This window comes from Leptinotarsa decemlineata, unplaced genomic scaffold (assembly GCF_025532065.1).
Source record: "Leptinotarsa decemlineata unplaced genomic scaffold, Ldec_3_MD MMD2_tig00005483, whole genome shotgun sequence".
Lineage (NCBI taxonomy): Eukaryota > Metazoa > Arthropoda > Insecta > Coleoptera > Chrysomelidae > Leptinotarsa > Leptinotarsa decemlineata.
Genome location: NW_027412627.1, coordinates 62,501 through 82,500, shown reverse-complemented (window position 1 = coordinate 82,500; position 20,000 = coordinate 62,501). Strand labels below are relative to the sequence as shown.

Genomic DNA, 20,000 nt, shown 5'->3' with positions numbered 1-20,000 from the left:
TCGTCGTACTCGACCTGATGATAATGTTACACAAACCACCGGCGTACACGTACGTATGGTAATTTTTCGAAATACAATATATAATAGACGATATATACGTCGACCGGCACAAAACTTCGAACATTCTCTCGACCCTTCGCTAGATTGAAAGCGACTCGGTGTTCTCGAAAGATTCGTTCCGAAATTATATTTATTCTCGCTCGGACAGAGGAGAGCTGTCGCATATTTTGTGTAATAACAAAATTTTTGTTATTTTTTGGTTGATCGCATAGGGACCGCTTACGTAGAAACGCTCGCTAAATCCGCGATCTCGCAGTGTCTGACGGTTTCGGTTGGGTAGAAGCAGAAGATATACTACTACGAACTATCCACACCACCGTGGGCGAAGCCCGCACTCGACACGATATCGAATTAATGTTATTATTCAGCAGAAAAACGAATATCGTGTGATTTGGTTATCGGTGACCACGGTACCGACAGCGCTCGAGCAAGCGTCTGCCGATACTATAGAGGAAGCGTTTTCGATCCGTTTCGAAACGTACCTATCCCCCTATAGCGGCGTTTCGAGCACATCGCCCGTTTTCCGTTAACGCTGACGGGACCCTACGCGACTTTCGGTTTTTTCCACTTTTCGTATAGTCCTAGTCAATATAATTTATATCCGTCGATATGATATTGTATCAGACATGAATACGCATATCGATCGATATATTAAAATATTATAGGATAACGTTCTGACAACAGGACGTCTCGATTACAATGTTTATCGGAAAGTGTAGTGAAAATTTGTGTAAGGCCCATACCGCTTTCTCGCCATTACAACATATAAGTTGAGACGGTGAGACGATACTTGAATTAATGGGAGCAAACAGAATTTCGGAAGCGTGATAAAAAATTTTCAAAGAGAAATTTTGGCGAAAATTTCACTATACTTTCCGATATTTTCACCACACTTTCCGTTATTTTCACCACACTTTCCGTTCATGATTATTTTCGCCAAAATTTCCGTCTGAAATTTTTTCTTCACGCTTCCGAAATTCTGCTCGCACCCAGAAGGCAGAGGTAAACTTTCATTACACTTTCCGTTATATTTATGTTTTCACTACACTTTCCGATACTTTTATATTTTCACCACACTTTCCGTTCACGATTATTTTCGCCAAAGTTTCCATCTGCAATATTTTCTTCACGCTTCCGAAATTCTGCTCGCTCCCAGAAGGCAGAGGTAAACTTTCATTACACTTTCCGTTATATTTATGTTTTCACTACACTTTCCGATACTTTTATATTTTCACCACACTTTCCGTTCATGATTTATTTTCGCCAAAATTTCCATCTGAAATGTTTTCTTCACGCTTCCGAAATTCTGCTGCTCCCAGAAGGCAGAGGTAAACTTTCATTACACTTTCCGTTATATTTATGTTTTCACTACACTTTCCGTTATCTTTTATATTTTCACCACACTTTCCGTTCATGATTATTTTCGCCAAAACTTCCATCTGAAATATTTTCTTCACGCTTCCGAAATTCTGCTGCTCCCAGAAGGCAGAGGTAAACTTTCATTACACTTTCCGTTATATTTATGTTTCACTACACTTTCCGATACTTTTATATTTTCACCACACTTTCCGTTCACGATTATTTTCGCCAAAGTTTCCATCTGAAATATTTTCTTCACGCTTCCGAAATTCTGCTCGCTCCCAGAAGGCAGAGGTAAACTTTCATTACACTTTCCGTTATATTTATGTTTTCACTACACTTTCCGTTATCTTTTATATTTTCACTACACTTTCCGTTATCTTTTATATTTTCACCACACTTTCCGTTCACGATTATTTTCGCCAAAGTTTCCATCTGCAATATTTTCTTCACGCTTCCGAAATTCTGCTCGCTCCCAGAAGGCAGAGGTAAACTTTCATTACACTTTCCGTTATATTTATGTTTTCACTACACTTTCCGCTACTTTTAAATTTTCACTACACTTTCCGTTTTCTTTTATATTTTCACTACACTTTCCGTTCGGGTTATTTCGCCAAAATTTCCATTTCAAATTTTTATTTCACGCTTCCGATATTCTGCTTGTTCGCGGAAGGCAGAGGTAAACGTTCACTACACTTTCCGTTATCTTTTATATTTTCACTACACTTTCCGTTATCTTTTATATTTTCACTACACTTTCCGTTCGGGTTATTTCGCCAAAATTTCCAATTCAAATTTTTATTTCACGCTTCCGATATTCTGCTTGCTACCGGAGGGCAGAGGTCGATTAAGTTTGACGATAGTCGTGTCACTAAGTGTTCTGGCGATGTTCTAAATTTACTGTAGTCTCTGGAGATACCCTACATTTTGTTTTATAAAAGAGAAGACATTAGTAGATCAAGATGTTCACATGATGTGGTGCTTGCTGCTGCTGCAGGTTTTTCCGGGTTTTCCTGCAGCTGAAAAAGCAAATGCGCCACTGGAATCATCAATGAAGTCGCCCCTCCGGAGCGTCAATTAAATTTTGTTGTTTCATAATTTCATGATTTGTATTACTTTCTTGACCTGAGACTTACTTCAAAAATATAAAAAATACACACGAATTCATTTCATAAGCTTTTGTGGTTCTGAAAAGAACCTTTTTTTTATGGAAACGGTAAGGACAATACAGGGGGAGGCATTAAATTCAACCGCCAAATCCGTACAAGGTTCGACCTTGCCTTTTCAGGGCGTATACAACATCCATGGCTGTGACGGTTTTGCGTTTCGCATGTTCGGTATATGTTACGGCATCTCTGATAACATTTTCGAGAAATACTTTGAGTACTCCACGAGTTTCTTCGTATATCAAACCCGAAATACGTTTAACACCACCTCGACGGGCTAATCTTCTAATGGCAGGTTTCGTTATTCCTTGGATATTATCACGCAATACTTTACGATGACGTTTCGCTCCTCCTTTTCCTAAACCTTTACCTCCCTTGCCACGACCAGTCATTTCGAATGTTAAGAATAAATTATATACTGCACGATACGAATGAAATACTGTTAGTGATACTAACGACAGACTTCGACTAAAGTTCTACACCGAACTCGGTCGGGTTTTGTTAAATTTCATGACTCCGCCCACAACTGGAAATCGGACCAATGGCGTCTCGTCTAGATGGTATATAATAGTTGGCGTGTATAAGCCGACTCAGTTCATATGTTGTCCGTCTATCGTTCGGTATACATTTCGTTCGTTACAATTCGCAATAGGTTTTGAAAATGGCTCGTACCAAGCAGACCGCTCGTAAATCGACTGGAGGTAAAGCTCCGAGAAAACAATTAGCTACTAAAGCAGCTCGCAAAAGTGCACCGGCTACGGGAGGTGTTAAAAAACCTCATCGTTACAGACCCGGTACTGTTGCTCTCCGAGAAATTCGACGTTATCAGAAGAGTACTGAATTGTTGATTAGGAAATTACCCTTTCAACGTTTAGTTCGAGAAATCGCTCAAGATTTCAAAACCGATTTACGATTCCAAAGTTCAGCCGTCATGGCTTTGCAAGAAGCTAGCGAGGCGTATTTGGTAGGACTCTTCGAAGATACGAATTTGTGCGCCATTCACGCCAAGCGCGTTACCATTATGCCCAAAGACATTCAGTTAGCAAGGAGAATACGCGGAGAACGAGCTTAATTTCATATATATATATCCCAATATATATTGAAAATATATACAAAAAAAAGGTTCTTTTCAGAACCACAAAATGCAATTGATGAAAGAATTCGTTTATCGATAGATATGAATGAATGAATGAATGAATGTATGATATTTTCAATAACTCGCATCACGTAAATATTAAATCACGGGTGTTTGCAGAACATGTTCAGTATGATCCAAATATGGATTATAATACTGAAATTTTTTACTTTCCGAAACGAATCTTTCGAAAAGATCATTTTTAGAAACGGCTGAGATAAATAACGAAAAACAAGCGATCACTGAATGAAAGATCGCTCATAACATCACCATCTTTTCGTAAATTTCCTCTGATTCATATTTTTGAATACCTGGCATAAATCTCGAGTGACTTTTTGTAATATACCCTATACCAAAAATGAATCGTTCTCGAGATATTCGATCGTTTATACAGAAAAAGTAGGTATTATTCGGTTCTCGAGCCATTTCCCTATAAAATTGAAAACAAGTCTCATAGAATACATAAGCTATTATTGATTCATCAAAATATTACATTCCGTCGTCTTGTAGGAGGAGTAACATTTCCAAAATGATGAACGAGGTATTTGGAGTCGATGAGTAATTCTGAAGATATAAAAATCAGTGATTTCTCAAATGGAACACCCTTAGTTTGGAAATCTCGAAATGATTTTGACTCATTTTCCTGAAACGATCCCAATATCAGAAAATAAGTCAACTGTTCACAAGACATATTTCAATGAAATAGAAAGACAGAGCAATATTTTTTAATTTTTACTCTTTTACGAAATTATTCGATTCATATCAATTCGATAGTCGGCGGCGGCGGCGGAAGAAATATTATTTATCTATTTTTTTTCTGTTTATAGGGATAGGCTAGGTAGGTAGTTCTGACTATTTATTTATATATTTGTTGGACAGTTGAATTATATACGAATTCTTGTAAAAAAAATTGTGGCCCTGAAAAGGGCCATTTGTTTTCTTAGACTTCGTCGCCGGAGAGAGAAGTCAACTGATAGAAGAATTTACTTCTTCTTTTTTGGAGAGGCAGCTTTTTTGGCTTTCGGAGAAGATGCCGATGCAGGGGTCGCTTTCGCGGTTTTCGGTTTGGGTGCTTTCGGCTTTTTTGTTGGTCCTTTGTTAGTTTTCTTTGCTTTCGAAGGAGACTTGGTTTTACTAGCAGAAGTCGCGGACGAAACCTTAGAAGCGACGGTCTTTTTATCCTCGGCAGTTACCTTTTTAGGCTTGGCTGCGGCAGCCGCTTTCTTTTCCGGAGAGGCTTTCTTACCTTTCGGTGATGCAGCAGCCTTCTTGCCGGTTTTAGCTTTTTCACCAGCTACGCGTTTAACGGGAGTTTTTTTGGCCTTCGCACCGGCCGTACCGGACGTTTTCTTTTCGGTAGCCGACGGTTTTGCCGAACCAGAAGATGCCGATGCCAATTTGAACGACCCCGATGCACCTTTTCCTTTAGTTTGTACTAATGATCCGGAAGCAACCGCAGATTTAAGATATTTCTTGATGAAAGGTGCCACTTTTTCTGCGTCAGCCTTATAATTCGCCGCAATATATTTTTTTATGGCTTGTAAAGAGGAACCACCCCGTTCCTTCAATCCTTTAATAGCGTTATTAACCATTTCCGACGTAGGTGGGTGAGAAGGTTTACTTCTTGGATTTTTAACTTTCTTTTCTTTCTTCGCAGTAGACTGTGCCTGCGGCGACGAAGATGAATTAGCCGAAGCCGAAGAATTCTGATTTTCTATGTCTGCCATAGTAAAAAAACAACTGACAATATATTCTCGGAAGATAGATGCTACACTCGTTAGGCGTCTAGAGAGAATGATGTAGTCCTCTGGTGTTCCGTTTGTTTAAATATTCTGGGTCGAAGCACAGGCGGACGGGAGACTGAACGCTCGACATTCTCGTTAGACACGATATTGACGGCTTCCATTCTGCTGTCGAAATGTTCGCATCAACTTCTTTACGAAATCAATGCCGGTTTCCTATTTAGACTTCGACTAGCACAATAACGTGGATAGATTCTACGTATTCCGAAAATATTTTCTGATAAGAAAAAGCTAATATTAAACCTCGACAACTCACAGTAAATTACAATGAAATATGAAGTATTGATGATTTTGACGTAACTCCAGACAATTCCTTTCCGAAAATACTCGTAATCGATGATCTGGAAGGAACCTTCGAATAAATATCATAGGCGCGACTGTCTATAGAAACATGATACATTAGCCGATAATACTCGATAAATACACGAGTGAATAGGGGCATCGAAGAGACCTCGTGTCTACCTTCATACACGACTATAACCAAGAACCGACGCTTCTAATAGCATCAACATTTTCAAAAATTATCCCTATAAAAGTGTTCGATGAAAACGGCATTCGAATAATAACGAACGTTATTAATGTTATATTCGATAAGATATAATCATCGTAATATACTTTCAATAAAAAGGTCGATACTACAACACGAACGAACGAACGAACGAACGACGATACTGTGAGCTCTATCTATAACGGAGTAATACACACCCACCCCCACCCGAAATATATAAATCGTCAATGTTATAGTCGAAATCAGAAATGCTAATCATAAACGTTTTTAGACAACATATTAGCACGTAAATAAAAAAAAACACGTTAAAAAATAACATAAGTAATAGAGTACATGACTAGTATAACAGTAACGAACGTTAACTTTTTAGGTTGATAGGTAGGTAAGCACCATCTAAATATAGGTGGCAAAATTATTTATTATCATCGCGCGTTTCACGAAAGGAGGTAACAATGTACTGATAACAAGGCAACCCAACCGAGTGAGACCTAGCGCCCTAGCAAAAATAAATTATCATTCAGCGTCGAAACGATATTGTAAGAATTCTTTCATAAATATTTTGTGGTTCTGAAAAGAACCGTTTTTTTTTAAGAATGTATATCGTAGACCGGAATAAGTAAATTATTTCGAACTGGTATATTTCGTAACTGCTTTGGTGCCTTCGCTGACGGCGTGCTTCGCCAATTCACCAGGAAGTAACAGACGTACTGCAGTCTGAATTTCTCTGCTCGTAATAGTCGATCGCTTGTTATAATGAGCAAGACGGGAGGCTTCCGCTGCGATACGCTCAAATATATCATTTACGAAACTGTTCATGATGCTCATCGCTTTACTGGATATTCCGGTATCGGGATGGACTTGTTTCAATACTTTGTAGATATAAATTGCGTAACTTTCCTTCCTCCTCCTCTTCTTTTTCTTATCGGTCTTCGATATATTCTTTTGGGCCTTTCCGGCCTTCTTCGCAGCCTTTCCACTAGCTTTGGGTGGCATTCTGAAAATTTAATTTCGTCAATATCAAACAAACAAGTACTATCGTGCAGGTTTGCTTTCGACTCAGTGTAAAAGACGCTTGACGATCATCTTCAGTTCATTCAGGATTTGGAGACCAGCTCCCCTACCCTTTCGGCTGATCATTGGCCTTGAGATGGGCCAATGGGTACATGACTGATGGATGACGGCATGAAGTCCTTAGACATCAGTGCCGCCCTTCACGGGATACCCCTACCTGGCTGGGGTGGGATGGATGAAAAAGTTATTCATCCTTTAACGGGGGACATGAGGGCCTCATTCGACAGAGTGTCGGGGCCTTCTATATCGGGAGGGGTCGTCTACAGCATAATCTGTGGCTTCCCTAACTAACGGGTTTTCGTGAGTTTCCGTTTTTTCGAAAACTCTCTCATTCCTCGACTGAATGGACTGCCGAATGGAAGGCAGCTGCAAATCTCTGCGGATGGCTTCATTCCGCACGAACCAAGGAGCATTCACAATCATCCTAATTAGCTTATTTTGTAACCTTTCCAAAATGGAAATGTTGGACGGAGCCGCTTGTCCCCAGACGCCTGAAGCGTACATGATGACAGGCTTGAACATCGAGTTGTAGATCATAATTTTGTTTTTAAGACTCATCTTGGATTTTCTGTTGATCAGAGGGTACAGACCGGCGATCCGACCCTCGATCTTGGACTTAACGTACATGATGTGCGGGTTCCAAGTGAGCCTACGGTCTATTAAAAGGCCGAGGTACTTTACCCGCGCTTGCCAGTCAATCTCCCTTCCAGAGACTCTCACTTTTCTGGCCGGAGAAGATAGTAATCTCCCCATGGTTATCGCCTGAGTCTTTTCCGGGTTTACTCGGATCTTCCATTCGAGGTACCAGCGCTCGAGGTCGTCCAATGCACGTTGCATGTAGACGACGCCGAGCTCACGCCCCATGGAAGACGAGAGTAGAGCCGTGTCATCGGCGTACAGGGATATCTTCACTCTATCGGACCTGGGCAGGTCGCTTGTATAGAGTGAGTACAACGTCGGAGAGAGCACGGCCCCCTGTGGCACTCCAGCGAGGATCTCTCTGTTGTCAGACAGAGAGCCCTCTACTCTAACCTGAAAGGTTCTGCCTCTCAGGAAAGATCCGATCCACCGGACCAGGCCCCGAGGTAGGTCGAGCGCGTTTAGCTTATGTATAAGGCCTTCGTGCCATACTCGGTCGAAGGCCTTTGAAATATCTAAAAGTACTATATGTACTTTTTTGTTGTTATTCAGCTCGCTGATGGTGTTCTCGACCAACCTTAGAGCCTGTAGTTCAGTGGAGTGATCTCTCCTGAAGCCGAATTGTTCATTAGGCAGAACATTTCGGTCCTCAACTTCTTCGTTGAGTCTTTGCAGAACGACTCTTTCAGCCAGCTTAGCCGCCGACGAGAGTAGACTGATCGGGCGATAGTTCTGCGGGAACAGCTGGTTCTGACCCTGTTTCGGGAGCATGACGACGATCGCATGCTTCCACCTTCTAGGGAAGTGTCTGAGGGCCAACGAACTGTTGATGAGACTCAGCAAGAATTCAACGCTGTTTTCCGGGAGTCTCTTCAACAACTTGTTAGTTATTGAATCGGCTCCCGGAGCCTTCTTTGCTTTCGCAGCCTTGATGAGACCCTTCAGCTCCTCCATAGAAGCTGGACGGATGTCGTCGTCGTCATCCTCCCTGAGAAGTCGGTGAACCCGGTCTTCCAGCAGCATATCGCGGTCGATGTCGTCGTCGTCGTCAACGTTAAGTTGAAACTGACGTTCCATCGTGTCTGCAAAGGCTAACGCCTTGTCGGCGGGGGAGTAGCACACTCCGCGCTCTCCGTGAATGGGTGAGAGAGCAGTCTTCTTCCCCCTGAGCCTACGAGTGACTCGCCAAAGCTCGTCACTCCCAGGTTCGAAGGATTCCAAGAGCTCTTCCCACCTTTCGTTTCGGTGTTCATTGATGGCCTGTTTGACACGATTGGCCATCCTGTTCGCCGCTGTTTTGTCCCCTGGGAAAAGGGTTCGCTGGTAGAGCCTTCTCAGGCGGTTTCTCTCTCGTATCAAGGCTTTGATACGAGGGGGAAACTCGTTGTAGCTCTTCAGCGGACACTCCTCCCTGGAGGTGGCCGCTCGAAACGCATCATTCACGGAAAGCTCGAAACGCTCAACTGCCGCGTCGAGTTCGTCGGGAGAGTCGAGTACCTCAGGAGGGGCGCGCATCTCTTCGAGCTGGGCTGTGAAGACATCCCAGTCCGTCTTAGATCTCACGCGATATTCAGGGGGAGGAAGATCATCGCCCAGTACCAGGATTACTGGATTATGATCAGAATCCAGTTCCGACAGAACGTAAATTTCACTGGTCAGAGTGACGTTTCTGAGAAGCGCGATGTCTAGTACGTCAGGCCTAGTCTGCCCGCGATAGTACGTAGGCTCATCTGGTCCCAGCACGAGATATTCATGTCTGTCAACATGCGCATGGAGCGCTTGGCCGTTTCGATTTGTGGCTCTGCTCCAAGGTCTGTGCTTGGCATTGAAGTCGCCAGCAGCAATTGTCGGAATGTTGCTTCCCATCAGCAGTTCATCCAGAGATTCTGGGAGTAGACGAATGTTCGGAGGGTTGTAAACCGAGATTATTCTGTGACAACCCCTTCTCAGTTGAATTTCGACCCCCACGGCCTCAGTACCGTGCAACCGAGCACTGTCAATGCCGTATTGGACACACTGCAGGGATCGCTTGGCAAAAATGCCGACTCCCCCTCCAGCACGTCCAACACGTTCTCTGTGAAAGAATCTGTAATTTGGAATGACAATGGATTCGTTCCTTAGATGTGTCTCTTGGACTAGAGCCACATCTATGTTGTTTTCAATGAGGAAGTTTTCGAAGTCCAGCTTCTTTGTTCGAATGCCATTGGCATTCCAAAAAACTATCTTCAGAGATCTAGGCAACGTTGGTTGTCTAGACATTGGCAGTTCCGGTCATCACGCTTGTATTCACCGTGAACATTGTCTGTAACACGGGGAATTTGACGAATAACTTTTTCATCTGGTCCAGTGCGGCACAGATGTCTGAAACCCCCTGAGTCTGAGGTGAGGGTTCAGGTCGAGGGGAGGTGGGCTTTGCAGAAGTACTTGCAGTACTTGCGCCCTTAGATGCAGCTTTTGCAAAGCTGACCCCCTCCTGGACGCGTCCAGACCCCGCAGGTCTCCCTGAGGAGGCTGGTTTCCTTGTTGTGGTCTGCCCCTTCTTTTGTACCTTTGGGTACGCGGGGCAGCCACGGTAATTGGCTGTGTGAGCCCCCTTGCAATTATTGCACTTCGGGGGGTCAGCCTTGGTCTTTTTGCAGGCACTGGTTAAGTGCCTGCCAGCGCATTTAACGCAGATGGGCACTGCCAAGCAGTTGCGTTGGCAGTGTCCAAAGCGTTGACAACGGTGGCATTGACCCACCGAAGTTTTCGCGTGTTGGGGTTCGACCTGAACCTTCACGCACAAGAGGTCTTTGACCTCAAAAATATGCTTCTGATCCCTGTCTAGCAAGACGAGGACCAGAGGCATAGGTTTGCCAGCGCGCTTCATGCGCGTGACGCTGGTGAGGTCAAAGCCTTTTGATTCAAGCTCCTCACGCACATCGGAAGTTGCCAGGTGCTCTGGCACTCCCCTGATGACGGCACGTAGTTGCCGCTCTTCGGGGAGCGAGTAAGTATGGTGAGGGATTTTTTCCCTCACCAAAAGCCTTGCCAGCCGCCGATAGTCGTCAGGAGACTCCGGCTGAACTTTTATCCCGTCATGTAAATTGACGGCTTTCGAGAACTTGATGTTCTCTCTAGTCGTCAGTTTCAACAGTGGTACCCATTTGTCCTTCTGTCGGACAACAATAGGTGGAATTTTAGCCTTTGAAGCCGAAGACGGGATGTCTTGCTTCAGAGGGGTAGGGGGGGTGGTCTCCTCGTCATGAAGTGATTTGACAGTGTTCTCTGACTTTTCAGATGCACTGTCAGTTGGGGTTTTAGCATTTGTGTCCATTTCCACGTCAGTATTTGGCTTACTAGAAGTGGCCACCTCACTAGCCTGATTTTCGGCTATTTGATGAGAAGAGGTCTCGGATTCTGAGTAATATTTCCGAGCCTCTTCTCTGACGTTGTCCAAAGCCGCTTTCTTTTTAAGCTTCTTCAGCATCTTTTTAGCTGGCTTTGGTTGTTGTTCTTTTACCACTGTCTTTGTCCACTCGTCAATACGACGTCTCGAGACATCAGGCAGTGGTGGGAATCCGTCATTGAGTCTTCTTTTCTTGGAGGAGGAAGCGAAGGAAAGTACGCTAACGTTATCCATTTCGGCATCGCTGAATTCTCGTTCGGAGTGATATTCACGGTCAGGCGGAGCATTAGCCACTCCCTGTTCGCGTCCGACGTGGCGGCCGTCTCAGGGCTTGGCAATGCTTTGCCAAGCAAGTCTGACTGGGTCAGACCGAGAGCTGAGATCAGTTGACTTATAAAGCCAATGATCTCGCCCTTCTCCTTCCCAGCCAGGCTGCAAAGCAGTTCCTCCATACTGCCGTGAAACAATTTGTTTTGGAGCCCAGAAACAAGTATGAGCACCACGAACGCAACGAAAATAATATATTCAAACGTACTCACCAGAAGTGTAGTCGTCTGCACACAAAACACAACGAACGCGCTATCGGAAGCAGGAAAAACACACCGCTATACGGCCGTAACATTCACTATGAAATTTGCGTAAAACACACTAGGTCGCTATGACACGTCTGCTCTTCACAAAGTTCAGCAATCTGTTGTTTTTGTTGTGTAAAAGACGCCACTCTGTCGTCACTATTTCAGATAGTAACTGGAACTCTAGTAGGCTCCGCCCACCGGAAAGTTGAGCGTTCGAGAACGCCCATTGGTCGGTAGGACGGTATTAATACAGGTCGATTCTATATAGAAATCATTGTATAGAAAGCTACTGTTAGAGCAACATCGAATAATTCTCAGTGAATTCTTTAAATTTATCCGATATATAATACTAATCTACGATTCGACATGTCTGGACGTGGAAAAGGAGGTAAAGTTAAGGGAAAGGCAAAGTCCCGTTCCAGTCGGGCTGGACTCCAATTCCCAGTAGGACGTATTCATCGACTCCTTCGTAAGGGAAATTATGCCGAACGAGTTGGTGCCGGCGCCCCGGTTTACTTAGCCGCAGTAATGGAATATTTGGCAGCTGAAGTCTTGGAATTGGCCGGTAATGCGGCTCGCGATAACAAAAAAACCCGTATCATTCCTAGACATTTACAGCTGGCCATTCGAAACGACGAAGAACTCAATAAATTGTTATCAGGAGTAACCATTGCTCAAGGTGGTGTTTTGCCCAATATTCAGGCGGTTTTGTTACCGAAAAAAACCGAAAAGAAGGCATAAGTACACATTTCCTGAGAGAGGAAAGCGACAAATAAAATATCGGCCCTTATCAGGGCCACAACGATTTTCTCTAATGAATTCGACAATTGCATATATTTTTTTTTTATTTTCTTGTCATCGCTTTTCGATACAATTGTTGACGCAGCACGATATGCGATTGTTTCTTTCTTGCTTGCGCATATTTACGTATACATGTATACATGATTAATAATATTATTATTGTTCAACTTCTTATTTTCGTGCCGAAACAAGTGATTTCTATTTGCTGAAATCAAATATCAGAATGTCTGTACGTTTATTCGTGATGAAAATAAAATGTATGCAGTAATATCAGATTTAGGTATACAAATGAATAAACATAACAATATCCATAGAAATATTATACATTCTTGTTCGTGGAATTACAATATAGACAATCATGAGTAAATTGGAATGAATAAATGAAAAAAATTATACCTAATTAAATTATATAGCATAGATGAATGCATACATACATTTCAATATCTGCAGAAATGAATGACGAGTATATAAAAATAGGTTGTTATTATTATTCATAGTAATTTGTGAAATGGGATAGATGAATATTATAAGCATAAAACAATAATATTTGGACAGTGGTTCATTAACCTTCGATCAGTTTATGAATATTCATTTTTTCAATTTTTTCTTTACGTACAAATGGTATCGCGTTTTAAAGCGGCGTTTCAGAAAAGTTTCATATGTAATTTCTATTGGTGAATAATTGAATAGTTTGGGAGCTACCTAGCTAGCTAGCTAGCTAGATACCAGTAGCTTCCCTGTCCTATAGATTTAGAAACCGAGTGGTATATAATCTAATTGTACAGATCGTTCTTCTCTTTTCTTCTTCGTATACAGATGTAGTAAGGTTGAAATTAATAATTTCGTTAAGTATACAGGATAAAATGAAGCAATTATTCAGGTAATCAAAAGAATGACAGATAATGCTTAAAATTAGATGGGTATATCGTTCGAATTTAATTTGGTAATTCGTTAATTATTACTCACACCAAAGTAAAGTATATAAATCGAATTCGTTTTGAAAACAAATTGTGGTTCTGAAAAGAACCGTTTTTTTTTTTTTAAATTTCTCGTCGGAATATGAATCTAACCGCCGAAACCATATAATGTACGCCCTTGACGTTTGAGAGCGTATACTACGTCCATGGCCGTGACGGTTTTTCTTTTGGCGTGTTCTGTATATGTTACCGCATCTCTGATAACATTTTCGAGAAATACTTTGAGTACTCCACGAGTTTCTTCGTATATCAATCCGGATATACGTTTTACACCTCCACGACGAGCTAATCTTCTGATGGCAGGCTTCGTAATTCCTTGAATATTATCTCGCAACACTTTGCGATGTCTTTTTGCTCCGCCTTTTCCTAATCCCTTTCCTCCTTTTCCTCTACCAGTCATTTTGTGTAATACAAACGGAAGATTATAGAGAAAAAAAGTACGAGCGAAATACGTTATTACTACTTCGAATGCTCGAGAACAACTGAAGGCCGTCGGCGCTGGAAATGTTACCAATGTCCAGATCTTTAACAAAAGCGATTAGAGTATATTAACCGCGAGAACGAATGATCATCGAGAGACGGCAGCGAGCAAGGTAGGCGGAGCCTGCGCGCGCTCGCCGCGAACGAATAAATACCGCGCGCCGCGGTCGGAACGGGCAGAGCTCGACTTCTGCTAGTCAAGTCCGCTTCGCAGTTTGCGCTCGAGTTACTAAGAATTACAAAAATCTTAGAGGAGATTTTGCTGAATAATAAATTGACAATATAATTGTAAATGGAAACCTAAAAGACTGGACATTGGTTTTGTCTAACTTCGAATTAGAAAGATTGTACAAGGAGTCTTCGGCTACAGTTTCTACTGGCAGAGATTTGGGAAGTAAAAAAACCAAATTTACTTCCCAATCTGAATTCGTATACGACCACACTGTGGAACAGATTTTCTGGCCTTTATCAAGGCCGAGCTCCAGCGACGACCCAGAAATCAGGAATCCAGGATATATTATAAAACAGGTCTTTCTCAAGGCCAGACTACTGCAAACGGAACTTTTCAGTTCTAATCCTGCCCTTCTCAGGGCTTACACAAAGAATTCGCATTTCTTCGTCTTCGGCACTACGCCGCACCGAGGGACCCACTAGCCGGCCTCCTTGGACGTATTTGGCCTACCCAGGCTTGAATACATCGGGAGGTACGCCTACCCAGTATATCTAAGGGACAGTCTACGTGGGCTGTCCCATTGCACTGATATCTGGGGGCTTTAAAGCGACCCTGCGCCTCCGGAGGCGGTCTCTTTCCTTCGGGCCTAGGGAGTTAGGTAGGTCAAATCGCGATAGTGTGTCGGCTAGGTGGTTAGGGATCGTAGGGAACCCTCTGGTCCGGCCTAGTGCCATCGTGGTGGCCAGCTGTACCCCCGCGGCGCCTGTTAGACAGCTAGAAAGTTTAGGGTATACTAATAATAAATTCGAGACTTTGTGGTGTAAACAAAAGAAGGTCTTGCCCCGGAAATCTGCGACGATGCAGGGGACGCGAGGCGTTCAGGACTGGGAGTTAATCTTCGAGGACGACGATACATACGGAAATAGATCCTCCGGTGGCCTAGCACCCGCCGGCTCTGGTCTGCCTGCGACGAGCGACCTAGGAGCAAGAGGTCTCTTGCAAACTCACGCCCAGCCGGGTACCTTTTTGGGACCGCTCCGGGAACCGTCTCGGCGTCATGGCGCCCAACGTGGGGCACAAATGAGTCTCCCGAAGGAGGCATCAACACTAGAAGCTACTTCTTTTGACGAAGAAGCGAGATTTGGGATAGAGGAAAGGCAAACTAACCCTTTCAGTAGGCTTACGTCAAGCTTTGATGAAGGAGCTGATGCACCGGGTTTCGAAAGCCCTAGCAGCACCTTCAGGGATGCAGAAGGGGGGTCCTTCCATGTGATAAGTGAAGGAGAATCTCCTTCATCCCTTCCAACCACCTTGACTCTCCCAAGGATAACTACAGGACACGTTAGTCCTTCTCAAGAATGGCCCTCTCTGGCTTCGGGCCAAATAAAAACAAGCCAGTGGCGCCCACAGAAACAGGTTTCTTTCCAGCCCCAAGTGGAGACCACGAAAGAACCAGTAAAAAGGGAGAATCCTGTATCACAGGACGACCCAATAAATCGTTTGGCAGTAGCACTGTGTAATGCAATAGGCCAGGCTCAGAGGTCAAACAATAGCCGGTTTGAACGATTTCGGCTACCCACTTTTTCAGGAAGTGAAAATGAGGACCCTAAGGTCTTCATATCAAAGTTAACTGTAGAACTAGAAAGGAGTGGAGTACCAGAAGAAGATTGGGTCCATATCCTGTTCGCCCAGTTAACAGGGGAGGCCACGAAATGGGCCTCGATCTACGCACAAACTCAGATATCGTGGCAAATGATGGTGTCACGCCTAACTCAAAAGTATGCCAGCCCAGAAATGCTGGCAAAGCTCACTTCCAAGTTTTATGGTGAGAACCAGGATCGCAATACGAAGGTCGACGTATTCATCATAAGGAAGCTTGGACTCGCAAAGAGGTTGTTTCCGTATATGCGAGAACGAGAAGTTCTGCCCATTATAACCCAGCTGCTGTTGCCTGAACTGAGATGTTTCTTTAGGGGGAAAAGTTACTCAGATATAGAAACATTTATACAGGACGCGGCTGGTATCGAAGAAGACGTACGGCTGTCTAAATCAGTCCCTAGAAGCTTCAATACTCAAACCAGCCCAAACTCAACCAATTCCCAGGCTAACAATGCTCCGCGTAGCCAAGGAAATTGGAGTAACAATAGGGCAAGCAATTCAACAGAAGTGTATCGACCACCACATCGAGCAACCCAGCAACAGGGACCACCTTCGTCTAGGCCGAGCCCCAACGCTTCTCGTGGGAGCCACAATAATGTAGTAGAGACAGCTCCCACTCTCCAAAACGGAGAGGCGGAAAACTAGATGGGGCCGGAGTGGACAGCAGTGGAGAGCTAAAGGCCCCAATGAATTTCAACCACTGCAATAATATAAGCCCCTGCGCGAAAGTAATTCCTTCAGATCTCGAGTGCTACATGTCACTCGCTGAAGAACGCCCCCTTCTCGGAAGAAGCCTTCCGAGAATCCCCTGTGTAATAAATTCCTTGAATCTCTCAGCCTTAGTAGACACCGGAGCCTCTAGTAACTTCATTCAATCCGGCGTTCTAGCCAATATGGACCTGACCAGGCTCCCGAACCCGGCCACGGTATTTATGGGATGCGAGAGCAATGTAAGTCAGAGTTTGGGCCAGATTACGCTACCAGTGGAGATTGAAGAAAGGAGGTTTGAAATTAAATTCACCGTATTGTCCAAACTACAGGAGAAGGTCATCTTTGGCCTTCCTTTCCTCCGAAAAACCCAGGCCACGATTGATGTTGGCCGAGGGTCAATTTATTTTGGCCAAGCTCCGCGCTTATGTATATACTTTGAGGCTGATAATGCAAAACAGAGATCCCTGAGAACTATTAGTCCTGTACAACTGGAGGATTCCCAATTTTCCGGAGAAACAAAGGACAAGATATTGGCAGTAATAAATCAGTTTCCCGATGTGTTCGAGGAAACGATCCGCCAACCTCAAACTAAGGCGGTAGTCCACAAAATCCGCGTTCGCGAAGAACGACCATTTAGGCAGTCCAGATACGGCAAAATGTCAGAGGCACGGAAGGCAATTGTCCACGAAGAAATTTCTAAGTTACTAGAAGCAGGGGTAATTGCCAGAAGTACCTCGCCGTACTGTTCCCCGGTGGTTCTTGTTCCCAAGAAGGAGGGAAAGTTGCGGTTTTGTGTGGACTACCGGCAAATCAATAAATTGATTATTACCGAGGCCCCATACTTACCACCAATACAGGAGACTGTTCGTGAAATGGGCAAAGCATCCCTATTCACCACGTTAGATCTCCGAAATGGATTTTGGCAAGCTCCCCTGGACCGAGAGTCCCGAAAGTATACGGCTTTTGGAGGTCCAGACGGAGCAGTATACGAATTTAAAGTCCTGAGTTTTGGATTAAAAAATGGACCTGCAGTGTTCCAAAAGCTAATGTCAGAGGTTCTGGTAGGCTTTGTAGATAAATTCTGCAAAGTCTACCTCGACGATATAATCGTTTACTCGCACAGCCTAGAGGAACACTGCAACCATTTACAGTTAATCCTGGAGCGGCTTCGACTACATGGGCTGTGGCTTTCGCCATCAAAATGCAAATTCGGATCTACCACCCTAAACTATTTAGGTAGAGTCGTCTCCAAAGACGGTAACAAGCCCCAGGAACAACATATTTTGCACGTCCAAGAATTTCCTCCCCCATCGAATATCAAACAAGTGCGAGCTTTCCTAGGCACTGCCGGATGGCTTCGGGAATATATCCCGAAGTTTGCCGAAGTGGCCGCACCCCTCACAGACCTCATAGACAAAAAGAAAAAGTTCCAATGGAGTCAGGAAGCTCAAAGGAGCTTCCAGGCTATTAAAGATGCAGTGTCACAACCCCTGGAACTGGCACGACCTGACCCTGATCTCCCTTACGGCTTGCAAACAGACGCCAGCCACATCGGCATTGGTGCGGTGTTATTTCAACTGGAACCGCAGACCAAGGAACGAAAGATAATTGCATACGGCAGCGCAAAATTAAACGCGACTGAGCGCAAATATCATATAAATGAGATTGAATGCCTTGCCGTGGTATGGGGGATTAAAAAATATAGACACTACCTTCAAGACGGTCACTTCACGCTGTTTACGGACAACTCGGCCCTAACGTGGCTGGATCGTATGAAGGATGAGAAAGCCAAATTAACCCGTTGGTCTCTACTCCTCCAGGAGTACGACTTCACGATAGAACATATTCCGGGGAAGAGAAACCAACTCCCGGATTTTCTTTCACGAAACCCCACGGAAAATGAAACTAATGTCGATATAGACAATGACGTAGAGAGGATGTTTTTCCCTCATAAAAAGGCCGACGGCGATGAGGAAAATGAAGACGAGATGCTGTGCCAGTTGATGGATGAATTGAGCGAAATGCTCAACGTCTGCGACATGGTCTGTGTGACAACCGGCGATTTCGAGACATTGAACCAGTTGCGAACCTGGTTTGAAGAGATCGCTGAGTTGCAAAAAGCCAGTGACAGCGTTAGGCGGTTCCGGATCCGGATCGAGAGGGCCCGGACTAACCCGGAACCGTCTGAATACGAACAACGTATTTTGCATGATTTTGTTATGGAGGATAATCTACTTTATTACATCGGACCAAACCAAGACGTGAAAAGGTTGCTAGTCCCGAGGCGCTGTTGGGACACGTTGATCAAACGATACCATGATGGCGCCGGACATCCGGGAATCGATGAGACTCAGAATCAAGTCAGCAGGCATTTTTATTGGTCCAATATGCGTAAACAAATCGCAGCGTACGTAAACACTTGCTTGACTTGCGCGACCACTAAGAGAAGTCCCCCGCAGGAGGCTGCCCCTTTGCGTCCCAACGAACCGGAACGACCGTGGCAGATGGTATCTATCGATGTTCTGGGACCCTACAGCCCTAGTGAAAAGGGAAACCGATACATTTTACTAGCCACCGATTGCTTTAGTAAGTGGGTGGAGTGCCGCACAGTAGAATCTGCTCAAGCAAATACAGCAATCGAGTTTGTGGCACAGGAAGTTGGTTATCGGTGGGGATTCCCAGAAATAATCATTAGCGATAGTGCTGCTATGTTCCTCGGACGGAACTGGGAAACGTTCTGCGAAAGAAATGAGATTCAGATCAGGAATAGTCCGGGCTATCATCAACAGGCCAATCCAGTCGAGCGGCGAGTTCAAGAGCTGAAAAAAATGCTGCGGGCTGCCCTAATCGGGAAGCCAGAGTCACAGTGGGAACGTCTCTTGCCAGAGGCGATTTTTAACTTGAGAACGAGAGTAAACGCCGCGACTGGTATGACACCGTGTCAGCTTTTACTGGGCTATGAATTGCCTCGGCCAGGCGACTGGGACACTCCTTTGCAAAAGAGGCGAAAACCTCGAAATGAGGATCGTGCCCAGCGCGTAGAGGCAGCCCAGGAAAAATCTAGAGCATATCGGGCGAAACGTTATCCGGATCGAGACAAAGTGCCGGCCTTGACACTTACCCCAGGCCAGTGGGTGCTATGCCGAAACCAGGATAAGAACACTAAAAAGAATTTTGGCCCAACCTGGACGACGCCTTGCCGCGTAGTGAGACAACTCGGTCCAAGTACGTACGTGGTAAATAAAGGGGGTGTAGATCGGGTCATCCACGTGGATGATCTGCGACCCGCACCTCCTCCGCGTGAAGGGCAAGATCATCTAGACCCACGCCATGCGGACTTATAGATAGGAATTAGAAATAAGGTAGTTAAGATCTCCTATGTAGACTCGAGCCGCACAACGGAGCCTGCAAGGGGACAGGCGAGGAAGTGTGCGAGCACTCAATGTAAATAGTTAAGTTTAGTTAAGAGGGGAAGATGTGTGTATATTAGTATGTAA

At 44.4% G+C, this 20,000-nt stretch overlaps 2 protein-coding genes across 2 annotated transcripts in view; both read right to left on the bottom strand.

Annotated features, from left to right (window-relative positions):
• Window positions 1–20,000, bottom strand: part of LOC141484317 (uncharacterized) — a 55,835-nt gene that overhangs the window by 13,206 nt on the left and 22,629 nt on the right. The gene's annotated exons all lie outside the window — the stretch shown is intronic.
• LOC141484311 (histone H2B) lies at window positions 6,588–7,082 on the bottom strand. Its single transcript, XM_074179389.1, has one exon. It carries the CDS (start codon window positions 7,021–7,023, stop codon window positions 6,652–6,654), a length of 372 nt encoding a protein of 123 aa, XP_074035490.1. The 5' UTR covers window positions 7,024–7,082; the 3' UTR covers window positions 6,588–6,651.

Coding starts and splice junctions, on each gene's coding strand:
- LOC141484311 (XM_074179389.1), bottom strand. CDS start 7,023: ATGCCACCCAAAGCTAGTGGAAAGGCTGCGAAGAAGGCCGGAAAGGCC.